We start from the raw sequence: 19982 nt of genomic DNA, 5'->3' as shown, positions 1-19982 counted from the left end.
GTGGTTGTTTTTGTTCTGCGTCTCCCTCCTGCCATGAGTGTCGCGTTGTTTTTTTCATCCTTTTTGACCGTTCCCTATTTCCCGTGTATCTGCCTTTCTTTTTGCGGTGCAGAATTTATCCGAGCTAATCAAACAAGTAAAAGACTAACAACAAATTTGAATATGACTATTAAAGTTGGCATCAATGGTTTCGGCCGTATTGGTCGCATGGTGTTCCAGGCACTGTGCGACGACGGCCTCCTCGGGAATGAGATTGATGTCGTTGCTGTTGTGGACATGAACACGGACGCTCGCTACTTCGCCTATCAGATGAAGTACGACTCCGTGCACGGCAAGTTCAAGCACTCTGTGTCGACTACGAAGAGCAAGCCATCCGTCGCGAAGGATGATACTCTCGTCGTCAACGGCCACCGCATCCTTTGCGTGAAAGCGCAGCGGAACCCTGCGGACCTCCCATGGGGAAAGCTTGGTGTGGAGTATGTGATTGAGTCAACTGGCCTCTTCACAGTGAAATCTGCTGCCGAGGGTCACCTCCGTGGTGGTGCTCGCAAGGTTGTCATCAGTGCCCCCGCCTCTGGTGGCGCCAAGACGTTCGTGATGGGCGTGAACCACAACGACTACAACCCTCGTGAACACCATGTGGTGTCGAACGCCTCATGCACAACTAATTGCCTCGCCCCACTCGTGCACGTGTTGGTGAAGGAGGGCTTCGGCATCTCCACTGGCCTCATGACCACTGTTCACTCGTACACAGCCACACAAAAGACCGTTGATGGTGTTTCCGTCAAGGACTGGCGTGGTGGTCGCGCTGCAGCCCTGAACATCATCCCAAGCACCACTGGTGCCGCCAAAGCCGTCGGCATGGTGATCCCGAGCACTCAGGGCAAGCTTACGGGTATGGCCTTCCGTGTTCCCACGGCTGATGTCTCTGTGGTGGACCTTACCTTCATTGCGACGCGCGACACGAGCATCAAGGAGATCGACGCTGCCCTGAAGCGCGCCTCCAAGACATATATGAAGAACATTCTCGGTTACACCGATGAGGAGCTCGTCAGTGCCGACTTCATCAGCGACAGCCGCAGCTCCATTTACGACTCCAAGGCGACCCTGCAGAACAACCTCCCCAACGAACGTCGCTTCTTCAAGATTGTCTCGTGGTACGATAACGAGTGGGGTTATTCCCACCGTGTGGTGGATCTTGTCCGCCACATGGCCGCTCGGGACCGTGCAGCAAAGCTATAAGTGATGTTCTCGCTCCCTACGCGCTTGGCGTGTGGTGCGGGTGTAAGAGCCCTGCATTTAGCACTATGACCACCCGTACTCTTGTTTTGTAATGCACTTTGGTTTCGAATGACCAATTGCTACGACAAACTGTCTTAGCAGACCAGATTAAGAATATATGTGTGACGGACAAGAAGGGATGGCAAAGCCCCTATGTGTAGAATGGAACATCCGCTGAGCACTTTTGCGTCTTTGATATTTAAGCAGTAATGTGTGGAGGGGGAGAGAATGCTACAAAACGTAAGAGATTTGATTTTTATGTACCTAAAGGAATAATATTCTAGGGTAGTGGGAGTAAGTGAAAATTGGGGAAAATATATGAATTGTGTGGAATGGTGAACACAGTTAAGGGGAAATGGATGCATAATTGAGCAAGGTTTATGCCTGGATCTTTCTTTCCTATGCTCGGGAACCGTGTCTTCAGCTTTGTGCGTGTGCATATGCGCCTCTTGTGCTTTTACAGTTATGATGTAGGGATAACGTCATCGGTTTCGAAGGTTGGATGTGTAGAAACGTGACTATTTGCTTTCCCCTAATCTAATGATTTCATAGTGAAAAACCTATTGGAGACGGTAGAGGGTTTAAGCGCGTTGAAAAAACTCGATTTCTCGCGGAGCTTACTAGGGAGGAATGACATTCAGCCGCTGGTGAATGCGGTGCTTCGACACTGCTCTGGTTTACAGGTGCTGAACCTGTCCCAGAATTACCTAACGGATGACAGCGTCGTCCGAATATGTGAGACACTGGTGGAGCACTCCCCACTACTCGTCTCTCTTGACCTGTCGAACAATCCGCTCTCCAACAAGGCGGGATTCTACTTGCTTCGCTTTATGGACTGTATGCCCGCTCTCAGGTCTATTGGGCTGCAGAAGACACTCATGAACGATCGTATGCTGCGTCAACTGCCGAACGCTTGCGCAAAGTTAGAACCTTCAATTAGTGTAAGGCCACCGGGGGGACATGCTGTGACTGCCCACCTCGCGCCTCTGGATGGCATCCATAGTAAGCGTGGAAGTCAACTCAGTAGTTCCACTGCTGGTTCAGTGGTTGATGGGGCGTGTGCGCATCACAAGGAACGGTTTCCCACACTGCAGAAGCTGTGGAGGGTTTCCGCTATGGCTGCCCCCACAGATGACGAGTACGCTAGTCTTGCAACCCTCATATCGTCCGCCCGCGCCGTTGCGGGGGGCGTCAACCTAAGCCTTCCGCCTCAGTAGTGTCACCCGTTGATAGCAGAATGTTCGTGAGGTACCGCGACGGTACAAGTTTACAAACGCGTCCACGCATATATGTCTGTATGAAGTCTCTGACTGCACGTTGAGTGGTTGTTTTTGTTCTGCGTCTCCCTCCTGCCATGAGTGTCGCGTTGTTTTTTTCATCCTTTTTGACCGTTCCCTATTTCCCGTGTATCTGCCTTTCTTTTTGCGGTGCAGAATTTATCCGAGCTAATCAAACAAGTAAAAGACTAACAACAAATTTGAATATGACTATTAAAGTTGGCATCAATGGTTTCGGCCGTATTGGTCGCATGGTGTTCCAGGCACTGTGCGACGACGGCCTCCTCGGGAATGAGATTGATGTCGTTGCTGTTGTGGACATGAACACGGACGCTCGCTACTTCGCCTATCAGATGAAGTACGACTCCGTGCACGGCAAGTTCAAGCACTCTGTGTCGACTACGAAGAGCAAGCCATCCGTCGCGAAGGATGATACTCTCGTCGTCAACGGCCACCGCATCCTTTGCGTGAAAGCGCAGCGGAACCCTGCGGACCTCCCATGGGGAAAGCTTGGTGTGGAGTATGTGATTGAGTCAACTGGCCTCTTCACAGTGAAATCTGCTGCCGAGGGTCACCTCCGTGGTGGTGCTCGCAAGGTTGTCATCAGTGCCCCCGCCTCTGGTGGCGCCAAGACGTTCGTGATGGGCGTGAACCACAACGACTACAACCCTCGTGAACACCATGTGGTGTCGAACGCCTCATGCACAACTAATTGCCTCGCCCCACTCGTGCACGTGTTGGTGAAGGAGGGCTTCGGCATCTCCACTGGCCTCATGACCACTGTTCACTCGTACACAGCCACACAAAAGACCGTTGATGGTGTTTCCGTCAAGGACTGGCGTGGTGGTCGCGCTGCAGCCCTGAACATCATCCCAAGCACCACTGGTGCCGCCAAAGCCGTCGGCATGGTGATCCCGAGCACTCAGGGCAAGCTTACGGGTATGGCCTTCCGTGTTCCCACGGCTGATGTCTCTGTGGTGGACCTTACCTTCATTGCGACGCGCGACACGAGCATCAAGGAGATCGACGCTGCCCTGAAGCGCGCCTCCAAGACATATATGAAGAACATTCTCGGTTACACCGATGAGGAGCTCGTCAGTGCCGACTTCATCAGCGACAGCCGCAGCTCCATTTACGACTCCAAGGCGACCCTGCAGAACAACCTCCCCAACGAACGTCGCTTCTTCAAGATTGTCTCGTGGTACGATAACGAGTGGGGTTATTCCCACCGTGTGGTGGATCTTGTCCGCCACATGGCCGCTCGGGACCGTGCAGCAAAGCTATAAGTGATGTTCTCGCTCCCTACGCGCTTGGCGTGTGGTGCGGGTGTAAGAGCCCTGCATTTAGCACTATGACCACCCGTACTCTTGTTTTGTAATGCACTTTGGTTTCGAATGACCAATTGCTACGACAAACTGTCTTAGCAGACCAGATTAAGAATATATGTGTGACGGACAAGAAGGGATGGCAAAGCCCCTATGTGTAGAATGGAACATCCGCTGAGCACTTTTGCGTCTTTGATATTTAAGCAGTAATGTGTGGAGAGGGAGAGAATGCTACAAAACGTAAGAGATTTGATTTTTATGTACCTAAAGGAATAATATTCTAGGGTAGTGGGAGTAAGTGAAAATTGGGGAAAATATATGAATTGTGTGGAATGGTGAACACAGTTAAGGGGAAATGGATGCATAATTGAGCAAGGTTTATGCCTGGATCTTTCTTTTTACATTGTAATGTTGAGTTTTTTTTGTTTTTTTTGCTGTTTTCATTTGTGTTTCTGTATTTAAAAAAAAAGAATTACATCTTTTTAGTTTGCATTGTAGTGTAATGAAGCGGTCTTTTTTGTTTCTGACATTTTCTAACAATACGGGTCATTACGGGCCCCCGGTGTACATGCCTCTGGAGTATGCGAGCCGCGTTACGAATCAGAAACAATTGGTATTTACACACCCAAAAGACCCAAAGTATGGATGGAATACACATGTACATGAGCTAGCTTCCCTTCATCCTGGTATTTTGGGACCAGGTCGACGTACACCTCAATTGAATTGGTATAATCGCGGCGGTATAGTGTGTGAGATACCTCCTGTTCCTGTTTATCGTCATCACATATGGTGTCAGGGCCACTCACATTATATTTTGCAGCATCCAAAGATTTTTATTAAATGCCCTCGTGGTGAGGTCGTTTGCTGCAAATGGTGTCGCCTTAAATTTATTAATATGTCTACTGATGAGGACAATGATGATGATTGGAGGGAAGAGGAACAAAAGATTGCAACTACCCCCGAGGCCGCTGATGATTTGATGCAACCTATACGTGACGTTGGTGGAGTGTTGCGTGATCGGCCATTCCAAGACGGAAGGGAGCCAGATCCACATGTGTATCGAGCCGTGTTCAACCCTGAGCGACACCGATGGAAGCATCCTCACCACAAGTATGAGGTGCATCCCGCTTATGCTGGATCTAGTACTAGTAGTAGCAGTGCAGACCATTCTTGTGGTAGAGAGGGTGGAAATAGTAGTGCTGCAGTTCATTGAGGAAAGCACGTGGGGTCGTCTATCAATGACATCGATTGTGATGATATCTGTGGTAGATAAGTTTGAAAGTTCGTGTTCGTCTCTCCCGAAGAGATAGTGGTAGAGTCTGTAGTTGAAATGGTATATAGTGGACTCATAGGCGTCGGAAGATATGTCCATTTGGTATTTCGTTCATTGTTAGGTGTTTTACGTTGTACGATAGAAAGTATAAGTGTTTTTATTATATAGCGTTCGAATCCACAGCAGCCGCTTTCTGGGGGATCTGTTGGAGCACGTGACGAGTTGAATGGGTTACCTTTTATTGCCGTTTTTCTTTATGAGGGGAGGGGGTATTTTAAATGCGGAGCATAGCTCATACTTTAGCAGTAGGTGTAGTAGAAACTCTTTGTGGTTGTTGGGGAAGGTGCGGGTTGTCTTGTTCTCATCTGTGACACACTAATGTGCTGCGCGGTATCGGTTTCCGTTATTGCCATTCTTGGGCGTAGCGGGTTCCTTGTGTTGGTAGCTTCTTTTATTCTGTGCGCTGGTGAAACAGATGTGTGTTGTACAAGACGTGCCCTTTCTGTCAATGGTGCACTATTTCCCTCTACCCCAGAATATACGGTAAAGGTAGTGTCCGGCGCTGACACGTTTGTAGCCTTCATACTTTGACTGTTTCTTGTTGGGTTATTTTGTCACTTTAACTCGCTTTGCCGTTTTCACCTTTATCTTGTCATTGAATGTCTCTCGCATATACTTATTTATGCACGTTCCTTTCAGCAGGGCGTGCGTAAGGGCGATTGCTGAAGCTTCATGTTCGTTTTTTTCGTAGCCCTCGCTATTTGCACAGCGTCGGGTGTTTTTTTTGGCGTTGGTGCGACGGGTGGGACGGGTTGTGGCCCAAAGCAGGCCTGTTTCCCTTGGTTGGAAAACAGCAGCGCAACGCGATGTCAGCGGGGTGGACGGATAAATCTTCGGTTCATGTTAGACCTTCCGCAAGGGGATACGGAGGCACCTTCGACAAACCAAAAGCGTGCAGTGTATGCCTTCTGTCCTATTGTTGACGAACTACAGGTATTTACGCTTAAGGGAGCTGGGAGGGTATCGAGTCTTGTCCAGAAGACTAGTTCCTCCGGACAAGCTTCTATCACGCCTAACCCAGCACCCCGGTACCTTTCTGTGTTCGGCTTCGGCAGGTCAGGCCAAAAAGAATACCCGGAGAGGGACGTCTCCAATTCGACAGTGGTGATTGCTATGCGGGACATTGGGTTGTGTAACTCCCCGGATTCGGTGGCTATAGTCAACATGGTCATACTTACTATCGGGATGCACGATGGAAAGTTCAATTACATTTCAAGTGACGCAGACACCAAGGAGCCAGACGACAGTGAATCGGGTATTCCTTCAGGGAATTCCTCAGGCACCGGCTCACCGATGGAATCTGTGCAACCGGCGATGGTAGGATTCCGTCCTACATGTGACGAGTCGGACCATTGTATTTTCTCACCCACAAGTCCATGTGTTGGCCCCATCCGTGGGATGAAAAATTGCGGAGCTTGTTATAATACCCCTGATGATATTGAGGGGGCGAGCATTCAGGTATGGACTTCATACCAAGGGACGGACCTCGAGAGGCAGCCGCTGCTCAGTGGTGGTATGGATCCAATGGGTTTCAGGAAATTTGCCGGCGGCAAGTTTGTTGGCAATATTAAGTATGCTGTGAGCAAAATTGAGAATACTGCCAGTGGTATGATGCCGGGAGATGAAACAAACTCGACTCCATAGAAATGTGGAATGATGTGCACACACGTTTGCTTGTCCTAACTAGTCCTGTTTCCACTTTCGGTGGTGTTGATATCCTATTGCTTAGTCCAAGAATGTACGTGCTCATGGGCGAACTTTTTTTAAGCGAAATCTTTGCATAGTGTTGTTTATAGAAGCTTTTTTGAAACTAGCAAAACTCACCTTTCGTTCGTGCAAGATATGCAACACTGGTGTAGGGAGAGGAATATGCGCAGTGATGCGGTGTTATTTGTGTTATAGGCCCCTGACGACGTGTGTGTGTGTGTGTGTGTATTTGTCTGGGGAGGATCTGCATTTTCTTCGTGTGTGAATGTGACTGCAATTGTTTCTGGGTAGGAGAACTGTGATGAGGATTGTGTGCGTTTTTTTCTTTTCACCTTTGTTATTTCGTGGTTATTGTCGTGTGTGAGTTTAGGCAGTGCCCCTTCCGAGAGGCTGATGGGGCTACGTTGAAGTTTTCGTCTCGCTACGTGTCGTGCATTCTCGCTTCCTGCACCTTTTGGTGAAGTAACTCCCGTTGCTGTTTTTTTTTTTTTTCGTAAAAACGAAAATACTTATCTCTCGGGGTTTACTACTGTGTATTTTTCATCGATTTACTTATGTCCGTTTTCTTTTTCGTCTTTCGCGTACAGTTTCTTTTTCTTGGCTACTCTCAGTTATGTGGTTTGCTGAAGTGCTTGTTGTTGTGTGTGTTTTCACTACCACCGCAGTGGTTTCAGAAGCGAATAACTGCACTAGCGGCAGCGCATGTCAGCCGTGGGATGGAGGTAAACCATGCAACGGTGCCCAGAGAATGGATCTCCGTGTTGGTGTGCGGGATTCGGCGTCCGGTAATATCAGTGCCTTGGGGTTCTGCCCTATCGTGGATGAAGTGCAGGCTTTTCGTCTGACTGGATTGTTTCCATCACTAGTAAACAAAACAGTGGGATCCAGTTACACGATCAGTGTATACGGACAGGGTGAGAGTGGAAATCGTACAGGGGACCTTTCCAACTCAGTCTTGTATGCAACAACATCGGATAAGTGCAAAAGTGACAGTTTAGCGGTTGCGAAATTTCTCATTCTCAATCTCTCCATGAAGCAGGGACTATACACATACGCGGGTAATGCTTCCTACCCAACTGATACCGGTTTCTTTCCCACGTGCGAACGAAACCAGTGCCTCCTTTCGTCTGATGCTTTTTGTATTGGTAATGGTGTTAATAATAATTGCGCCAGCTGCGTCGAGAAGGGCTCGTTAGGAAAGGCGGAAACGACAGTATGGGCATCTTACTACGGCTCCGCCGCTGGCGGCGTGCTGTTTAGGAGCGGAGATTACAACCCGAGGAATTTCCATGCGTTTAGCATCGGTGTGCCACAAAAAGTGTAGGTGTTCGCGTGTCGGCGTGTAGCCATTTGCTCGGGAATGGCGGTTGCTTTTCTTTTTCTTCTTCCCCCCCTCATCGACTAGTTGGTGTTACGCCGCCGTAGTTCTGTGTCGAAGGAGGACCAAGCGTGAACAGAAAAAAAATTGTCGCGGTGTCTACACGTTGCCGTGCCATGTTGCCGCTCAATCGTCTGTATGGACATTCGTATACATATGTGTTTATTGCTTTTCTGTTTCATTTTTTTTCACTCCTTTTTCTCTATTTCCTCTCCTGTTCGCACGTGACTTACTTGATATCGCGTCAAGGGACAGGCCTGTGAAGGGTCGCCTCCTTTACTGTTGCGATGGTTTCACTGATGAAGTTGGCCCTTTCTTCTGTTGGTGTTTTCGGTGCTGCAGGTCTGTTGCGCAAGCGGTGGGAAGTGTTGGGACAGCAAGCTGAGAAGAATAGGGAACTTTTACGTCTAGCAGCAGTAGCGCTTTCTAGTGAAGTGGTTGACAACGTTCTTGTTCGTAATGAAGATTCACTCGGACGGCTTGTCAGCTTCGTAAAGGATGTGAGTACGCACCCGTCATTTATAAATCATCTGAAGGCCTACGCGATCACCGAATTCACTGCAAATGAGCAGACCGTACGGGCTCTACGGAAATTTGTCGTTGAGGACCTTATTTGTGATTCATGGGTGGCGGATGAACTCGTTAGTATGGCAAAGGATATTGGGAGAGATGTCATTGCAGATCCTCAAGTATATCCTACTCCCGTCTTGCGTTTCCTTGGGGATGCCGCCTTAGACGGTCTACAGACGGACACCTTTAAGGAAGAATTGATGACTGCTCTAAAAGACTCTCTCTGGAAAGCCTTCTTGGGGCCTCCACCGGATCATATGTATTTTCTGGACGTGAGGTGAAGCGCTTCAAGTGCCATCGTTACGCTTCCGTATTGTCGTGTGTGTGGCTTGAGAAGGCGCAGGTTACGCTCTAGTCATTGCTTGCCCTTGACAAATACTTGGTCGGGGTAGTAAGGGAAGAACGCACATGATAGTGCAGCCTCCCGTCTCGTCTGGGGATGTCTTCGTTTCCCTCTATGTGTTCTTTCCTTTCGTTGATGTTACAGAAACTGGGACATGACACTGCAGTGTTTTTTTTTTTCCAACTATGAACAGAAACATACACTTTCCACTGTACCTGCTGTTTTTAGGCTACGTAGGGTTCTTTACTCAGTAGGATGAGCCGCTGTAACGTTGCTGCCTGCTTCTTTCCGCAGCAGTACGGATGCGAAACAGAGTGCGGGTCAGAAAGTTTGCTGAGAGCGGTGTTGGGAGACAACGCGAATCGTGTTGACTCTGTCATGAACCACTGCACGCCCCATTGCGTAGCTGCTGCCATTGCCCGCTGTATTCGAGAAGGACCGAACTTCCCCCATCACCTGCACGTAATCGCAGGTGTGGGGCGCTTCAAGGAGATTATGATCGCTTGCCTCATCGATATGATCCCTCAGCCACTGTTCTCCATAGATGTGCCACTGCAGTGTATGATGTTTGCCTCCGAGGAGGGATCCGTGGTGTGCAAACTTTTTGATAGTGAGTCGATGCCTTCTCTGCTCTCCACTGCAAATGACATGGAACAAATTTTTTTAGTTTCGCTGAGGCATGAGCGACGAATGGTGACAATCGTTGCGGTTGAGCAACTGTCTACCTCACTTGTTGCCTCCATGCTGGGTCCTGTGTGTTCAAACATATGGGTGCTTTTAAGTGGACTTCACACAACCGAGCGGGAGATGTCGTTGCTGAACGAGGCGATGGCTATACGCGACGCTGTGAGGGAATTTTCTTCCGCTGTCGGTGCTGTTTCAACCGAGTTACACGTTGAGGAGGAGTCATCGGCACATGCGACACCGCCCGTAGCAGCGGAGGTGGTGCATCCCTCAGCTCCTTTGTTGAAAGGTGTGGAAGATACTGATACTGCTGTGGTTGTTAGCTCTGCTGAAGCGGAGACAGTTAGCGATACACAAAGTGTTGCCCGCAGATTAGAGGAATCGCAGTGTGAAGTGAATCAACTCAGAAAGAAACTGGAAGAAGCGGAAGACACAATCCATAGATTTAGAGCGGCGGAACGGCGTGCAGAGGAAGAGAAGAAAAACTTGTCTCTGGCGGAGAGTCTCGCGGCAACTACTCCCGTGGCAACAAGTGAGCGCGCTGAGTCGCTCTTTTGCGAAGGTACTGGCGGGCTTGACTCGCAGAACTCCAAGGGGAATGAAAACTGGGTGGGGGAACGGACGGTGGTGGCAACTCAACGTGAGTTATCAGCTATGCAGGCCAAATTAAGTGAGCTACAAAGGTGCTTGGTTGAAACCAGCGAGGGGAACCTAGGGAGGGTAAGAGAGTTCCAGTGTCGAGAACTAGAATGGCAGAGAGAGCTTAGAAGAAGGACTGAAGAACGAGACGTCGCACTGCAGGAATGCGAAAGACTTAGGGGTGCCACACCATGTCACGGATCTCAGGAAAAAGTTTCCAGCAGAGCTGTTGAAACTCCCCATGCACATCAGGAGCAAGAGCTCGACAATCTTCTGTCAAGGATTAGGTCTATTACGGCTGCTCATGGAAATGCTGCCCATTCTGAGTTTCCAATGCTCTTCTCGTCGCAGAGGAGCGCAGGAGGTGCTGGGCAGCCTCTGTCTCCGAGGGGAGACTACCGGCGATTTGCCTCCTTAGAAAGGTACCGGTCGTGACTTTATGTCGCTTTTTTTTTTTCCACTACGCCTTGACGAGCATCTTTATAACGTCGTTATTCTTATACTAATATACTGTAAATGGTTCTTGCATGACCCCAAAGGTGCCACTCTTTCTGGGCTGCGTGTGGACCTAATATGTGTTGTAAACTTCATGAAGGGAAGGGGAATGCTCACAAGTTGAAACAGTTTCTCCTTTCCTCTGGACAAGGTGATACATGTGTATATGCGAATATATGTAATAAACTGCTAACCTGTATCTTTCATCCCTCTTTTACACTGTTTTATTATTTTGTAGGGGTTTATCCTTTTCATATATATTTACAGACAAGCATATATTAATTTTTTTTTTTTAACGAAAGGACTGCCCCGTCTGAAGGTGAATCAATATTGCGCAGTTAGAGTGAGGCGAGGTGTGGTCGGGCGTCGACCAATACATATTTGGGTGAGGTACAGGTTTGCTGCGTGTTTGATTTTTTTTGTTTGTTTACTCCTGTGTTAGCGCGTGTAATGGTAACAGCAAATGGCTCCTCAAACAACAACAATGTACATCTGCTTACCACAGAGAGGGGGTGGAGAACGTACCGCGTTCGCGAACAGACGTTTGAGGTTGAGAACCGATACACTTTAACGTCGGTCGTGGGTTATGGAGCTTATGGCGTTGTTTGCTCAGCGTTCGATAATACCAATTTCCGTGATGTGGCGATTAAGCGTGTGGGTCATGTTTTTGAGGACTTGATTGACGGCCGCCGCATTTGGCGCGAAATCGTTATTCACCGTCTGCTGAGGGAACACCGCTGCCGCAACATCCTGAATCTAACACGGATTTTGCCTCCACGGCAAAGGATCAGCAGTTTCCGGGATTTATACATTGTCACAGACTTATATGATACGGATCTTCACTCAGCCATTCATGCGACAAAAACAGTGGACATAAAGGCGCTACAGAGGATCATGGTCCGTGTCCTCCGGTGTATCGCCGATATGCACTTCATGGGGATTATACACCGTGACCTTAAACCAAGTAACATTTTATTAAATGATGATGCGGAGAATGAAAATGCCGTAGTTTGTGACTTCGGTCTCGCGCGTGCTGGGGTGCTGGACTTACAGGAACCAGTTGATCTCACGGATTACGTAGTCACGCGTTGGTATCGTCCTCCCGAGCTATTGCTTATGTGTCGGTATAGCCTTCCTATTGACTTATGGGCGATAGGCTGCATCATTTGTGAGTTTGTGCTGAAACGTCCCCTATTTGGGGGTCGCGATTACATCCATCAAATGCAGTTGGTAGTTTCTAGTGTTGCTGTGACGAATTGGGACTTTGCACGTGGGTCGTGTCCGGGAACTACGACCTTCATGAATGAGATTGTGAGAAAATACCAAGGTCGCCGGCCGATATCAAGCGTGATGTCCACCATGCCACGGGAGGGGATTGATTTAGTCACAAAGCTCCTTGCATTTGATCCAAACACTCGCATCACAGCGGCAGAGGCGTTGCGTCATCCTTTTTTCTCTGATGTTGGCGCCGAAGGCGAGTCCAAATGCACAATTCCTGAGAAGGTTGATTTCTCGTTTGACTTGCATGCGGAGATATCCGAGGCACAACTGCGGAGGAATATATGGAAAGAGATTCAGCACTATCAGTAACTCCGACTAGTTGATTAAGACTCTATATACTACAGTGACATCCCAGAGGGAGATGGGAGGAAGAAATGTAAGGCAATGAAACTAAGGTGAAAGACCCGTATGCTCATAACAATGCATAGTGAGTGCATTCACGGACACGTAAGGGGTCGATTTAAAGAGAAAAAAGTGTTAGGAGAAGTCATAAAAGCACGTGTAACATCCATAAGCGAAAGGAGGTGGTTGCCACAGCAACGAAAGGTATGTGATTCTACGTGTGGTAAGGCGCCGAAGTCACTGCACAAATAGCGGGTGCCTCCCTTTTTGTTTTGCTAATTGTAGTTGCAGCGAGTAAATGTATAAGCACGTGGAAGGCAAGTGCAGGAACGGTAGGAACGACCGTTCTTCTTCTTCACATTCTTCTTGTTTTTAAACCACTTATTCTCTCCGGAGTGCAACGAGTCCTGGTTTTCATTGTCTTCTTTTTTTTTTTATCTTTTGTTGATTATTTCTCTCCATCGCTTACGATGGCTCTGCGAAAGAGGTGCGGTGTGACCTGCTGTTTCTATGGCTCTTGGCCCCCTACTGTTGGGTTCGCAAATCTGACGCTGACCTCTATTTGTTTATTTATTCTCGATGGTCTGTGTTTCGCGTTTGCGCGTGTTAAAGTGTGTGTGATGCCGGTGATGTTACCTGCAGATTGGGCGTGTGTTGACATTTTGGTTTGTGTGTGTGTGTTTGGGAAACTGATGTCTGTGGCGAAGATAGAGGAAGGCGCGATTAAAAGGAAACCACTCTTGCCTATGTGTGTTTGCGTTTGGGAAAAAATCGCGAGGAAAAAACACGGAACATCTCCCGCTTTGTTCCGAATGCCTTGTTATACAGTGGTTAGGCGCTTTGGAGGACCCCAAAACTCGTGTAGCTTCCCGCTTTGTCTATCGGGCGGCATCAGGACTGTTTGGTTGTGTTTTATTTGTTTCGTGAGGTACGCGACGCACTTGCCTGCGTTTTGGGGCGGTTGTGGGAGCTGTTATGACGCTGTGCAGGTGAACTGCTTTAGCATTTGAGGTCGTAACTTGTTTCTCAGAAAATTGTCGTTTTTTTTTTCTATTGGTGTGTTTCGGGCTGGTTGCTTTGGTCATTTTGAGTGTTGCGGTAACGTTCTCCCAGTAATTTTTTGCAATTATCGGGGTTTCCTGCTTCCTAATTGCTTGACTTTCACCGACTCTGTGAAATTCTGGCTCTTTTCAAAACTTGTTTGTACTTTTTCTCTTGTGTTTTTTTTTCTTCTTGCCCCCTTCGCAAGTTTATTTGGATAATAGCCAATACGTCTTTGTTCGGCATATATTAACGGGAGGAGTCACCGATTGGGACAAATTAGTTCCCGTTGCACGTACAAAAACAAACGTGTTAGTTGGGGACACAAAGAAAAAATATAAAGACTTCATCGTGGTGCCGGTGACACAGTACAAGCGGGGAGAGCAATGGAAGGTGTATCTGCCTTACTGGATCCTTTTTCCGGCAGCGGTCTCTGTTGCCTTTTCTTCTTTTTGTTTCTTGAGAGCAAATTCGGTCTACTCCATGCTCTGTACACATCACTACTTCATGCCAAGGACCGGTATTATGCTCCGCACATCAGTGTGCCCCCACCACAGGTTAAGTTTGATAATCAACCGTCTACTCAACCCCTCACACCTCGTGCCGGCCCCCCAGGTACCATATGTTGTTACGATAAGGGAACCAACACACAGATTGGTTTGGTGACTGTCAACTCACCGGCGGAAGTGCAGGAGGCCGTTGTCCGCGCTCGTGTGGCTCAGCGCGAGTGGGCGAAAACTTCCTTTTCAACACGGCGGCAGTTATTGTATAGTTTGATGGAGTACATTTTGGAAAATCAAGCTCTCATCTGCGAAACTACCAGTGTAGAATGCGGAAAAACAATGATGGACGGTTCACTTGGCGAGATACTCACAACACTTGAGAAGCTGCGTTGGACGGCCGCGCACGGTGAAGAGGCACTGGCTGAGGAAGTTCGGGACGTGGGCCTCATTACTTTCCACAAGCGGGCAGCGGTGAATTACGTTCCGTTTGGGGTTATGGGTGCAATCGTTTCGTGGAACTATCCGTTTCACAACATATATGGTCCGATGATATCTGCGCTCTTCGCGGGTAATGCGTTTGTAGGCAAAATATCTGAATACTCTTCTTACTACGCGTCGTATTATCTGTCTATCGTACAGGAGGGGATAAAGGAACTCGGTTACTCTCCTCACCTTGTGTCATTTGTGGTTGGCTTTGCCGAAACAGGTGAGGCTCTAGTGAATTCAGTGGACAAATTAACTTTTATTGGTTCCCCAGCTGTGGGGAAAATTGTGATGCGGAGCGCGGCTCAGACACTTACACCTGTCGTACTGGAACTGGGGGGGAAAGATCCCGCCATCGTTTGTGACGATGCAGACCTTGAACATGTAGTGCCAATTATTATGCGTGGAACTTTTCAAAATTGTGGGCAGAACTGCGTGGGTTTGGAGCGCGTTATCGTGCAAGATTCTATCCATGATCGGCTGCTGACAATACTGGAGAAGCGGGTACGGGCACTTACGCAAGGACCGGCATCAGTTGGCCTCTATGACTTGGGAGCGATGACTATGGGGGAGGATGCCGTTCGGAAGATACAGAAACTTGTTGACGATTCCGTTGATGCGGGGGCCACTCTCGTGTGTGGTGGAAAAGGTGACACTAGCTTCTTCCCTCCAACAATTCTTACGAACGTGACTCCTTCTGTGCCAATTGCCCGCGAAGAAGTTTTTGGTCCAGTTCTTGTGATGATGAAATTCAAGACTGATGCCGAAGCCGTAGAGTTAGTGAACGCGTGTGAGTATGGGTTGGGGTCTAGCGTTTTTTCAAGTGACATTGAACGAGCAAAACATATCGCGGATCAGCTTGTAACTGGCATGACGAACGTGAACGATTTTGGCATAAACTATCTTTGTCAATCCCTTCCTTTCGGTGGAGTAAAGATAAGTGGGTTTGATCGATTTGCGGGAGTGGAGGGACTGCGTGGGAACTGTGTTGTTCGGGCTTCCACCACAGACCGGATACCAGGAGTGAAGACTGTTATTCCTCCCGTTTTGCAATATCCCATTAGTGAAGCTTCCTTTACATTTGTGGAGCGCCTAACGAACGTCATCTATGGGGGGTGGTTTGCTGCTGTCAGTAGCGTTATCGAAATGATGCGGATGAAATCCGCTCCACGCAAGAAGGATTCTTGAAGAGGTTGTATTTGTGTACGTTTGTTTATGGCTCCAATCTTAGCCCTTTTCTTTTTTTTCTTTGTGCCTGCAGTAACAGTGAAATGAAAAGGAACCATTTTCTTTTGTTTAATGGGAAAAGTGCAAGTTGGTGAATATTTTAATGATGTTGTTGGTATAACGGGGAAGGAATTAGGTATGAACCTTGTCTCCGCCATGTTGTTAACGTTTTTTTTTGGTCATTCATCTACCCCCTTTTTGATTCGGCTTTATGTTCCCAAGATTATTGGATGACATGAGAGAATGTGATGTGCCTGAAGAGAAAGGCCCCCCATCTTTTTTTGTTTTTGTCTCTGGTCCATTTTCCTCAGCTTCCGGTGCTTTTGTTTTCGTTCCTATGCGATCATGCTCCCACTACTTTCTTTTCCGACAATTCAGATCTCCATTTTCCTTTCATTCAAATTGCCAATTACTACCTTTTTACTTTCTCCCTGTTTTGTTTTTGTGTTTGTCTTCGCTATTCGTTATTGTGGGTAACTGAACTTACTTTAAATGCACAGTTAGTACTTTTCCTCCTTTACCACTGTGCCCAAACACAGAGAGGCCCACTAAAGGAGGGGGAAATGCCGATATGCCCTGGACTTTGTGGGGAGCTGGCAGCGGTACCGTTCCGTGTGTTTCTAGGAACTCTTCCAACACTCGCTGTCGAAGAGCGTTTCCTTCGACAATTGCAACCCGTGTTTGCGTGGTACAGCAGCCGGAAACGCGTGAAGGAACAGGCAAATGAATTTATCGAAATTGACTTGGCTTCATGTGATGCGGAGCTATTGCTCCGGTACTCACATATATATTACGTAAGGCGGCAGCTGTTTGATGAACTAATTGAGAGGCAGATGACGCTGTTGGACTCGGGGAAGGCCCCCAAGATGGCAGAACCGTCGCTCCTGCAGTGCCTCGCCGGCTGCAATATGACCATTGCCGACCGTCTCCAACTTGAAATTAGGCAACTGGGTGCAGCGAAGAGAGCGGCATCCGTTCCTGGTCGGCGTGAGCTCGATCCTGTCGCCCGACTTGAGGTGTACGACTATGCTTGCATGATGAGGTTAGTGGAAGAAGATGCTGGTGCTGTCGGGGACGCCGAGATGAAGGCCCGGGCGTACCTTCCCCGTGAAGTTATCGAGTCCAAACTGGGACACCTCACCCAACTGCTTCTGGGCTCAGACGCAAGGGCTGCCCTGGATAAAAAGGATGTAAAGCTTTTAAACCGCATGATACCCCCGGACTACACCAGAGTCGGTTGCGTTGAGAAGTTACGACCTTTCGATGTGACAGCGTATTTTCGCTTCTACGGTGAACGTATCAATAACGTTAAGGTGGAGAATTACTTTAAGCGAGCCCTTTGGGGACACGTGTATCGTCGGTTTGCAACAACACCCTCCTTTCTTAGCGGTGTCTCAACATACTGGGCCCGCCACAGTGGATTGGATGCCTCATTCACAACAACCACGATGCCGCAGGAGGTTGCCGTCGCCGTTTGTGATCAGCAAATTCAGTTTCCGGCTATAAAGTTCCGAGCGCAGTACGTATATACATCACCGGAAACTGCACGACAGCTTTGGCGGACTGATGCGGCAGTTCCCCTGATGCGCCTGTTTCCCCTAATGGGATCCCGGACTGCGGAGGATTTAGCAGCGGGCGTCCTAACGGATGCCTTCTGGATGCATCTTGGTCTTTCAGAAGAGGAGAACCTTCTTCAGGATTCATTGCTCCTTAAGGTACGCCGGTTCGTGGATGAGGTGGGTGATATGTACGAAACGAACATAGACAGCGTTCTGAAGCGTGTGGATGACAACTTTAAACAGGTTGTGCCGCAACTAAAAGCTGAAGATCTGCAGGTGGATGCACCTTTACAAGATGGAGAAGGGGAGGATACCGTGAGAGAAACGGTTGCAGCATGACAATAGGAACGCGTGTCCATGTAGTCGGCTACGTATAGTGTCTTGGGGGTTGTTTGCAAGGTCGTTCTTTCGCGTGATTTTTTCCGCTACCATTACGCTCTCTGCAGGGTTAGGAACATTTTGCATTTTAGCTGCTCGCCACGTGGTAGCTAAGGGGCCAGAGCTTCTGACTAATAATTGCTAAGCGAGAAGAGGAATTCCCATATCACTCCCGCTCGCCCCCTTCTGCACATCTCGAGGTTTATTATTACTGTTCAGCTGTTCCTTTTTACCCGCCCTTTTCCTTTCTCATCCATCACCGCATGCTCACGTGCGGTTACCCGCCTTTTGCTCATGAAGTATATGGCAAAGGGGGCGCTTGCGAAATTGCTTGAGTCAGAGGTTACTGGGGGGAATATTAATGCCTGTTGTCGCATACTTCGTCGCATCTTCAGTGAGACAGTGGAGGATGCACAACCGACTGGGTTCAGCGTAGGGCGATCAGCTCTTCTTAGCGATGTCGTAGCATTAGGCAAGGCGAGTCTCGCAGCTGACGGATCGCACGTGCGTTCTCCGTCCGTTGCGGTGCTATGCCACGTCTCTCAACGGCTTGGTGACTGGTGTAGCGCACTTGACTTTGCACGGCTACTGCCAAATTTACCATCACCATCGTTCTTGTCTTCACTCCTTCAACCGAACAATTGCGCTGCGGTGCTTCGGTTCTGCGAGACACGGGGTTGGGCGCTTGACGTTCCGCACGCAACTCGTGTGTTGGCAGAGCGCCATGGAAGTTGGACCTCGGCACTCGATGTGGCGGAGGCGATGGAGCGACACTGTGGTATGGGTGAGCGGTACTCTTTGGGAGTTTTGATTCCTTACCTTGCTGCTAGCGGGTGCTGGAGGAAGGCTGTACGGATGTTTTTTGATGGTATTGCGCAGGGTTCTTTGGTTGACCCCAGATTTGTAGGCGACCTCGTATATCGCACGGTGAGGTTGAAACAATGGCAGACAGCTTTCTACATGTTAGGGGCTATCGAGAAGACGCGAGAGGCCGCAGACTTCTGCCCTTCAGATGAAAATTTCTTTAGGGACGTAATCACAGTGTCGCCGAGTTGGCGGTCGTCCCTCTCTATTCTTCACCTTGCAATTGGCTCTGGCGTGAAGCCAGATAAGTCCATAGTGAGCCTTTTGTTAGGACAGTGCGAAGAGGCAAATGTGTGGCTTACAGCAATCAAGGTATATGACACTGCCGTCAGAGAAGGCTTTTTAAGTAGTATTGAAGGCGATTCCTATCAGACACTTATTCGCTCATTTCACGCAGTGAAGCAGTGGGAGAAGGCACTCGTCGCGCTGTCCTGGATGAAGAAGGCTGGCGAGTCCTCCATGACAACAGGAATGGGGGAGTTGTTGGAGATGTGCCAACAGTCTGGGCAGTGGGAGGCAGCAGTAAATATTGGTGGCGTCCTCTTGGAGAAACATGAAGGCATGCCATCCCGTACACGTCTCGCATTATTGTCTGCGTGCGCCGATGGCGCGGCTTGGCAATGTTCCATTCGAGTTCTGGGGGAGTACCTTAACGACTCGACATCTATGCCCCATCCCCTTTTAGTGTGTGCAACTCTGCAGGCCTGCGTCTCGGCCCAGCGCTGGGAAGAGGCCTTGTTTGTTTTCTTTAAAGCCCGCGAGGAGGAGCCGAGACTTATTTTACCACCATTAGCACACCGTTTGGTTTTGAAGGCTTGTGTAGGTTCGGGGCGCTGGTTGGAAAGTATGTGTTTGTTGGAACAAATGGAGCCCCGTGGCGCCCCAAAGGACAACCACACCCATCGTTTGGGGTTGTGGGCGGCGGCGTTGTCGGGGAATTGGCAACTCTCTTTATATCAACTGCACCGCATTCCAAGGGCCAACCGTACAGCTCAAGATCAGCTGATCGTGCGTAGTTCCATTCAAAATGTTAGCGCAGTGGCAAGAGCCATCACACTCAGGCATCTTCAGCCCCACTTGTCATAACGGCTGCCGCCGTTCAGTATTTTTTCCACCTGCTTACCGAAGCTTACTTACCGTTGTCTACCATAATATTTGTCTTTGTTCGCGTTAACAGTTACCGTTTGTATGTGTTTTGAATTTGTCATGCCGCTGTTGCGGTTTGGAAAGCCATTACTATCGCTGGATGCGGCAGTTCGGCCTTTCCCTTTG

The 19982-nt window shown here is 48.8% G+C and overlaps 14 protein-coding genes across 14 annotated transcripts; 13 read left to right on the top strand and 1 right to left on the bottom strand.

Moving 5' to 3' along the window:
- Nucleotides 1-33: 33 nt before the first annotated feature.
- On the top strand, nucleotides 34-1242 carry TbgDal_VI4110 (glyceraldehyde 3-phosphate dehydrogenase,glycosomal; the record flags this gene model as incomplete). Its single annotated transcript, XM_011775916.1, has 1 exon — nucleotides 34-1242. One exon carries the CDS (start codon nucleotides 34-36, stop codon nucleotides 1240-1242), a length of 1209 nt encoding a protein of 402 aa, XP_011774218.1.
- A 134-nt stretch (nucleotides 1243-1376) lies between these two features.
- On the bottom strand, nucleotides 1377-1721 carry TbgDal_VI4100 (hypothetical protein, unlikely; the record flags this gene model as incomplete). The annotated part of the gene is made up of 1 exon (XM_011775915.1): nucleotides 1377-1721. The coding sequence occupies one exon, from the start codon at nucleotides 1719-1721 to the stop codon at nucleotides 1377-1379; it is 345 nt and encodes a 114-aa protein (XP_011774217.1).
- Nucleotides 1722-2111: 390 nt separating this feature from the next.
- Nucleotides 2112-2498, top strand: TbgDal_VI4090 (hypothetical protein, conserved; the record flags this gene model as incomplete). The annotated part of the gene is made up of 1 exon (XM_011775914.1): nucleotides 2112-2498. One exon carries the CDS (start codon nucleotides 2112-2114, stop codon nucleotides 2496-2498), a length of 387 nt encoding a protein of 128 aa, XP_011774216.1.
- Nucleotides 2499-2635: 137 nt separating this feature from the next.
- TbgDal_VI4080 (glyceraldehyde 3-phosphate dehydrogenase,glycosomal) lies at nucleotides 2636-3844 on the top strand (the record flags this gene model as incomplete). The annotated part of the gene is made up of 1 exon (XM_011775913.1): nucleotides 2636-3844. One exon carries the CDS (start codon nucleotides 2636-2638, stop codon nucleotides 3842-3844), a length of 1209 nt encoding a protein of 402 aa, XP_011774215.1.
- Nucleotides 3845-4385: 541 nt separating this feature from the next.
- TbgDal_VI4070 (hypothetical protein, conserved) lies at nucleotides 4386-5096 on the top strand (the record flags this gene model as incomplete). Its single annotated transcript, XM_011775912.1, has 1 exon — nucleotides 4386-5096. The coding sequence occupies one exon, from the start codon at nucleotides 4386-4388 to the stop codon at nucleotides 5094-5096; it is 711 nt and encodes a 236-aa protein (XP_011774214.1).
- A 792-nt stretch (nucleotides 5097-5888) lies between these two features.
- TbgDal_VI4060 (hypothetical protein, conserved) lies at nucleotides 5889-6860 on the top strand (the record flags this gene model as incomplete). The annotated part of the gene is made up of 1 exon (XM_011775911.1): nucleotides 5889-6860. One exon carries the CDS (start codon nucleotides 5889-5891, stop codon nucleotides 6858-6860), a length of 972 nt encoding a protein of 323 aa, XP_011774213.1.
- A 676-nt stretch (nucleotides 6861-7536) lies between these two features.
- On the top strand, nucleotides 7537-8247 carry TbgDal_VI4050 (hypothetical protein, conserved; the record flags this gene model as incomplete). Its single annotated transcript, XM_011775910.1, has 1 exon — nucleotides 7537-8247. The coding sequence occupies one exon, from the start codon at nucleotides 7537-7539 to the stop codon at nucleotides 8245-8247; it is 711 nt and encodes a 236-aa protein (XP_011774212.1).
- Nucleotides 8248-8588: 341 nt separating this feature from the next.
- TbgDal_VI4040 (hypothetical protein, conserved) lies at nucleotides 8589-9152 on the top strand (the record flags this gene model as incomplete). The annotated part of the gene is made up of 1 exon (XM_011775909.1): nucleotides 8589-9152. The coding sequence occupies one exon, from the start codon at nucleotides 8589-8591 to the stop codon at nucleotides 9150-9152; it is 564 nt and encodes a 187-aa protein (XP_011774211.1).
- A 317-nt stretch (nucleotides 9153-9469) lies between these two features.
- On the top strand, nucleotides 9470-10972 carry TbgDal_VI4030 (hypothetical protein, conserved; the record flags this gene model as incomplete). Its single annotated transcript, XM_011775908.1, has 1 exon — nucleotides 9470-10972. One exon carries the CDS (start codon nucleotides 9470-9472, stop codon nucleotides 10970-10972), a length of 1503 nt encoding a protein of 500 aa, XP_011774210.1.
- Nucleotides 10973-11482: 510 nt separating this feature from the next.
- On the top strand, nucleotides 11483-12622 carry TbgDal_VI4020 (mitogen-activated protein kinase 5; the record flags this gene model as incomplete). The annotated part of the gene is made up of 1 exon (XM_011775907.1): nucleotides 11483-12622. The coding sequence occupies one exon, from the start codon at nucleotides 11483-11485 to the stop codon at nucleotides 12620-12622; it is 1140 nt and encodes a 379-aa protein (XP_011774209.1).
- A 503-nt stretch (nucleotides 12623-13125) lies between these two features.
- TbgDal_VI4010 (hypothetical protein) lies at nucleotides 13126-13665 on the top strand (the record flags this gene model as incomplete). Its single annotated transcript, XM_011775906.1, has 1 exon — nucleotides 13126-13665. The coding sequence occupies one exon, from the start codon at nucleotides 13126-13128 to the stop codon at nucleotides 13663-13665; it is 540 nt and encodes a 179-aa protein (XP_011774208.1).
- Nucleotides 13666-14082: 417 nt separating this feature from the next.
- On the top strand, nucleotides 14083-15870 carry TbgDal_VI4000 (aldehyde dehydrogenase, putative; the record flags this gene model as incomplete). The annotated part of the gene is made up of 1 exon (XM_011775905.1): nucleotides 14083-15870. The coding sequence occupies one exon, from the start codon at nucleotides 14083-14085 to the stop codon at nucleotides 15868-15870; it is 1788 nt and encodes a 595-aa protein (XP_011774207.1).
- Nucleotides 15871-16157: 287 nt separating this feature from the next.
- TbgDal_VI3990 (hypothetical protein, conserved) lies at nucleotides 16158-17807 on the top strand (the record flags this gene model as incomplete). Its single annotated transcript, XM_011775904.1, has 1 exon — nucleotides 16158-17807. One exon carries the CDS (start codon nucleotides 16158-16160, stop codon nucleotides 17805-17807), a length of 1650 nt encoding a protein of 549 aa, XP_011774206.1.
- Nucleotides 17808-18140: 333 nt separating this feature from the next.
- Nucleotides 18141-19796, top strand: TbgDal_VI3980 (hypothetical protein, conserved; the record flags this gene model as incomplete). Its single annotated transcript, XM_011775903.1, has 1 exon — nucleotides 18141-19796. The coding sequence occupies one exon, from the start codon at nucleotides 18141-18143 to the stop codon at nucleotides 19794-19796; it is 1656 nt and encodes a 551-aa protein (XP_011774205.1).
- Nucleotides 19797-19982: the final 186 nt, after the last annotated feature.

The sequence above is a fragment of the Trypanosoma brucei genome, chromosome 6 (assembly GCF_000210295.1).
Source record: "Trypanosoma brucei gambiense DAL972 chromosome 6, complete sequence".
Classification (NCBI taxonomy): domain Eukaryota; phylum Euglenozoa; class Kinetoplastea; order Trypanosomatida; family Trypanosomatidae; genus Trypanosoma; species Trypanosoma brucei.
The sequence above is the reverse complement of the archived record's forward strand: the minus strand, read 5'-3'. Positions and strand labels throughout refer to the sequence as shown.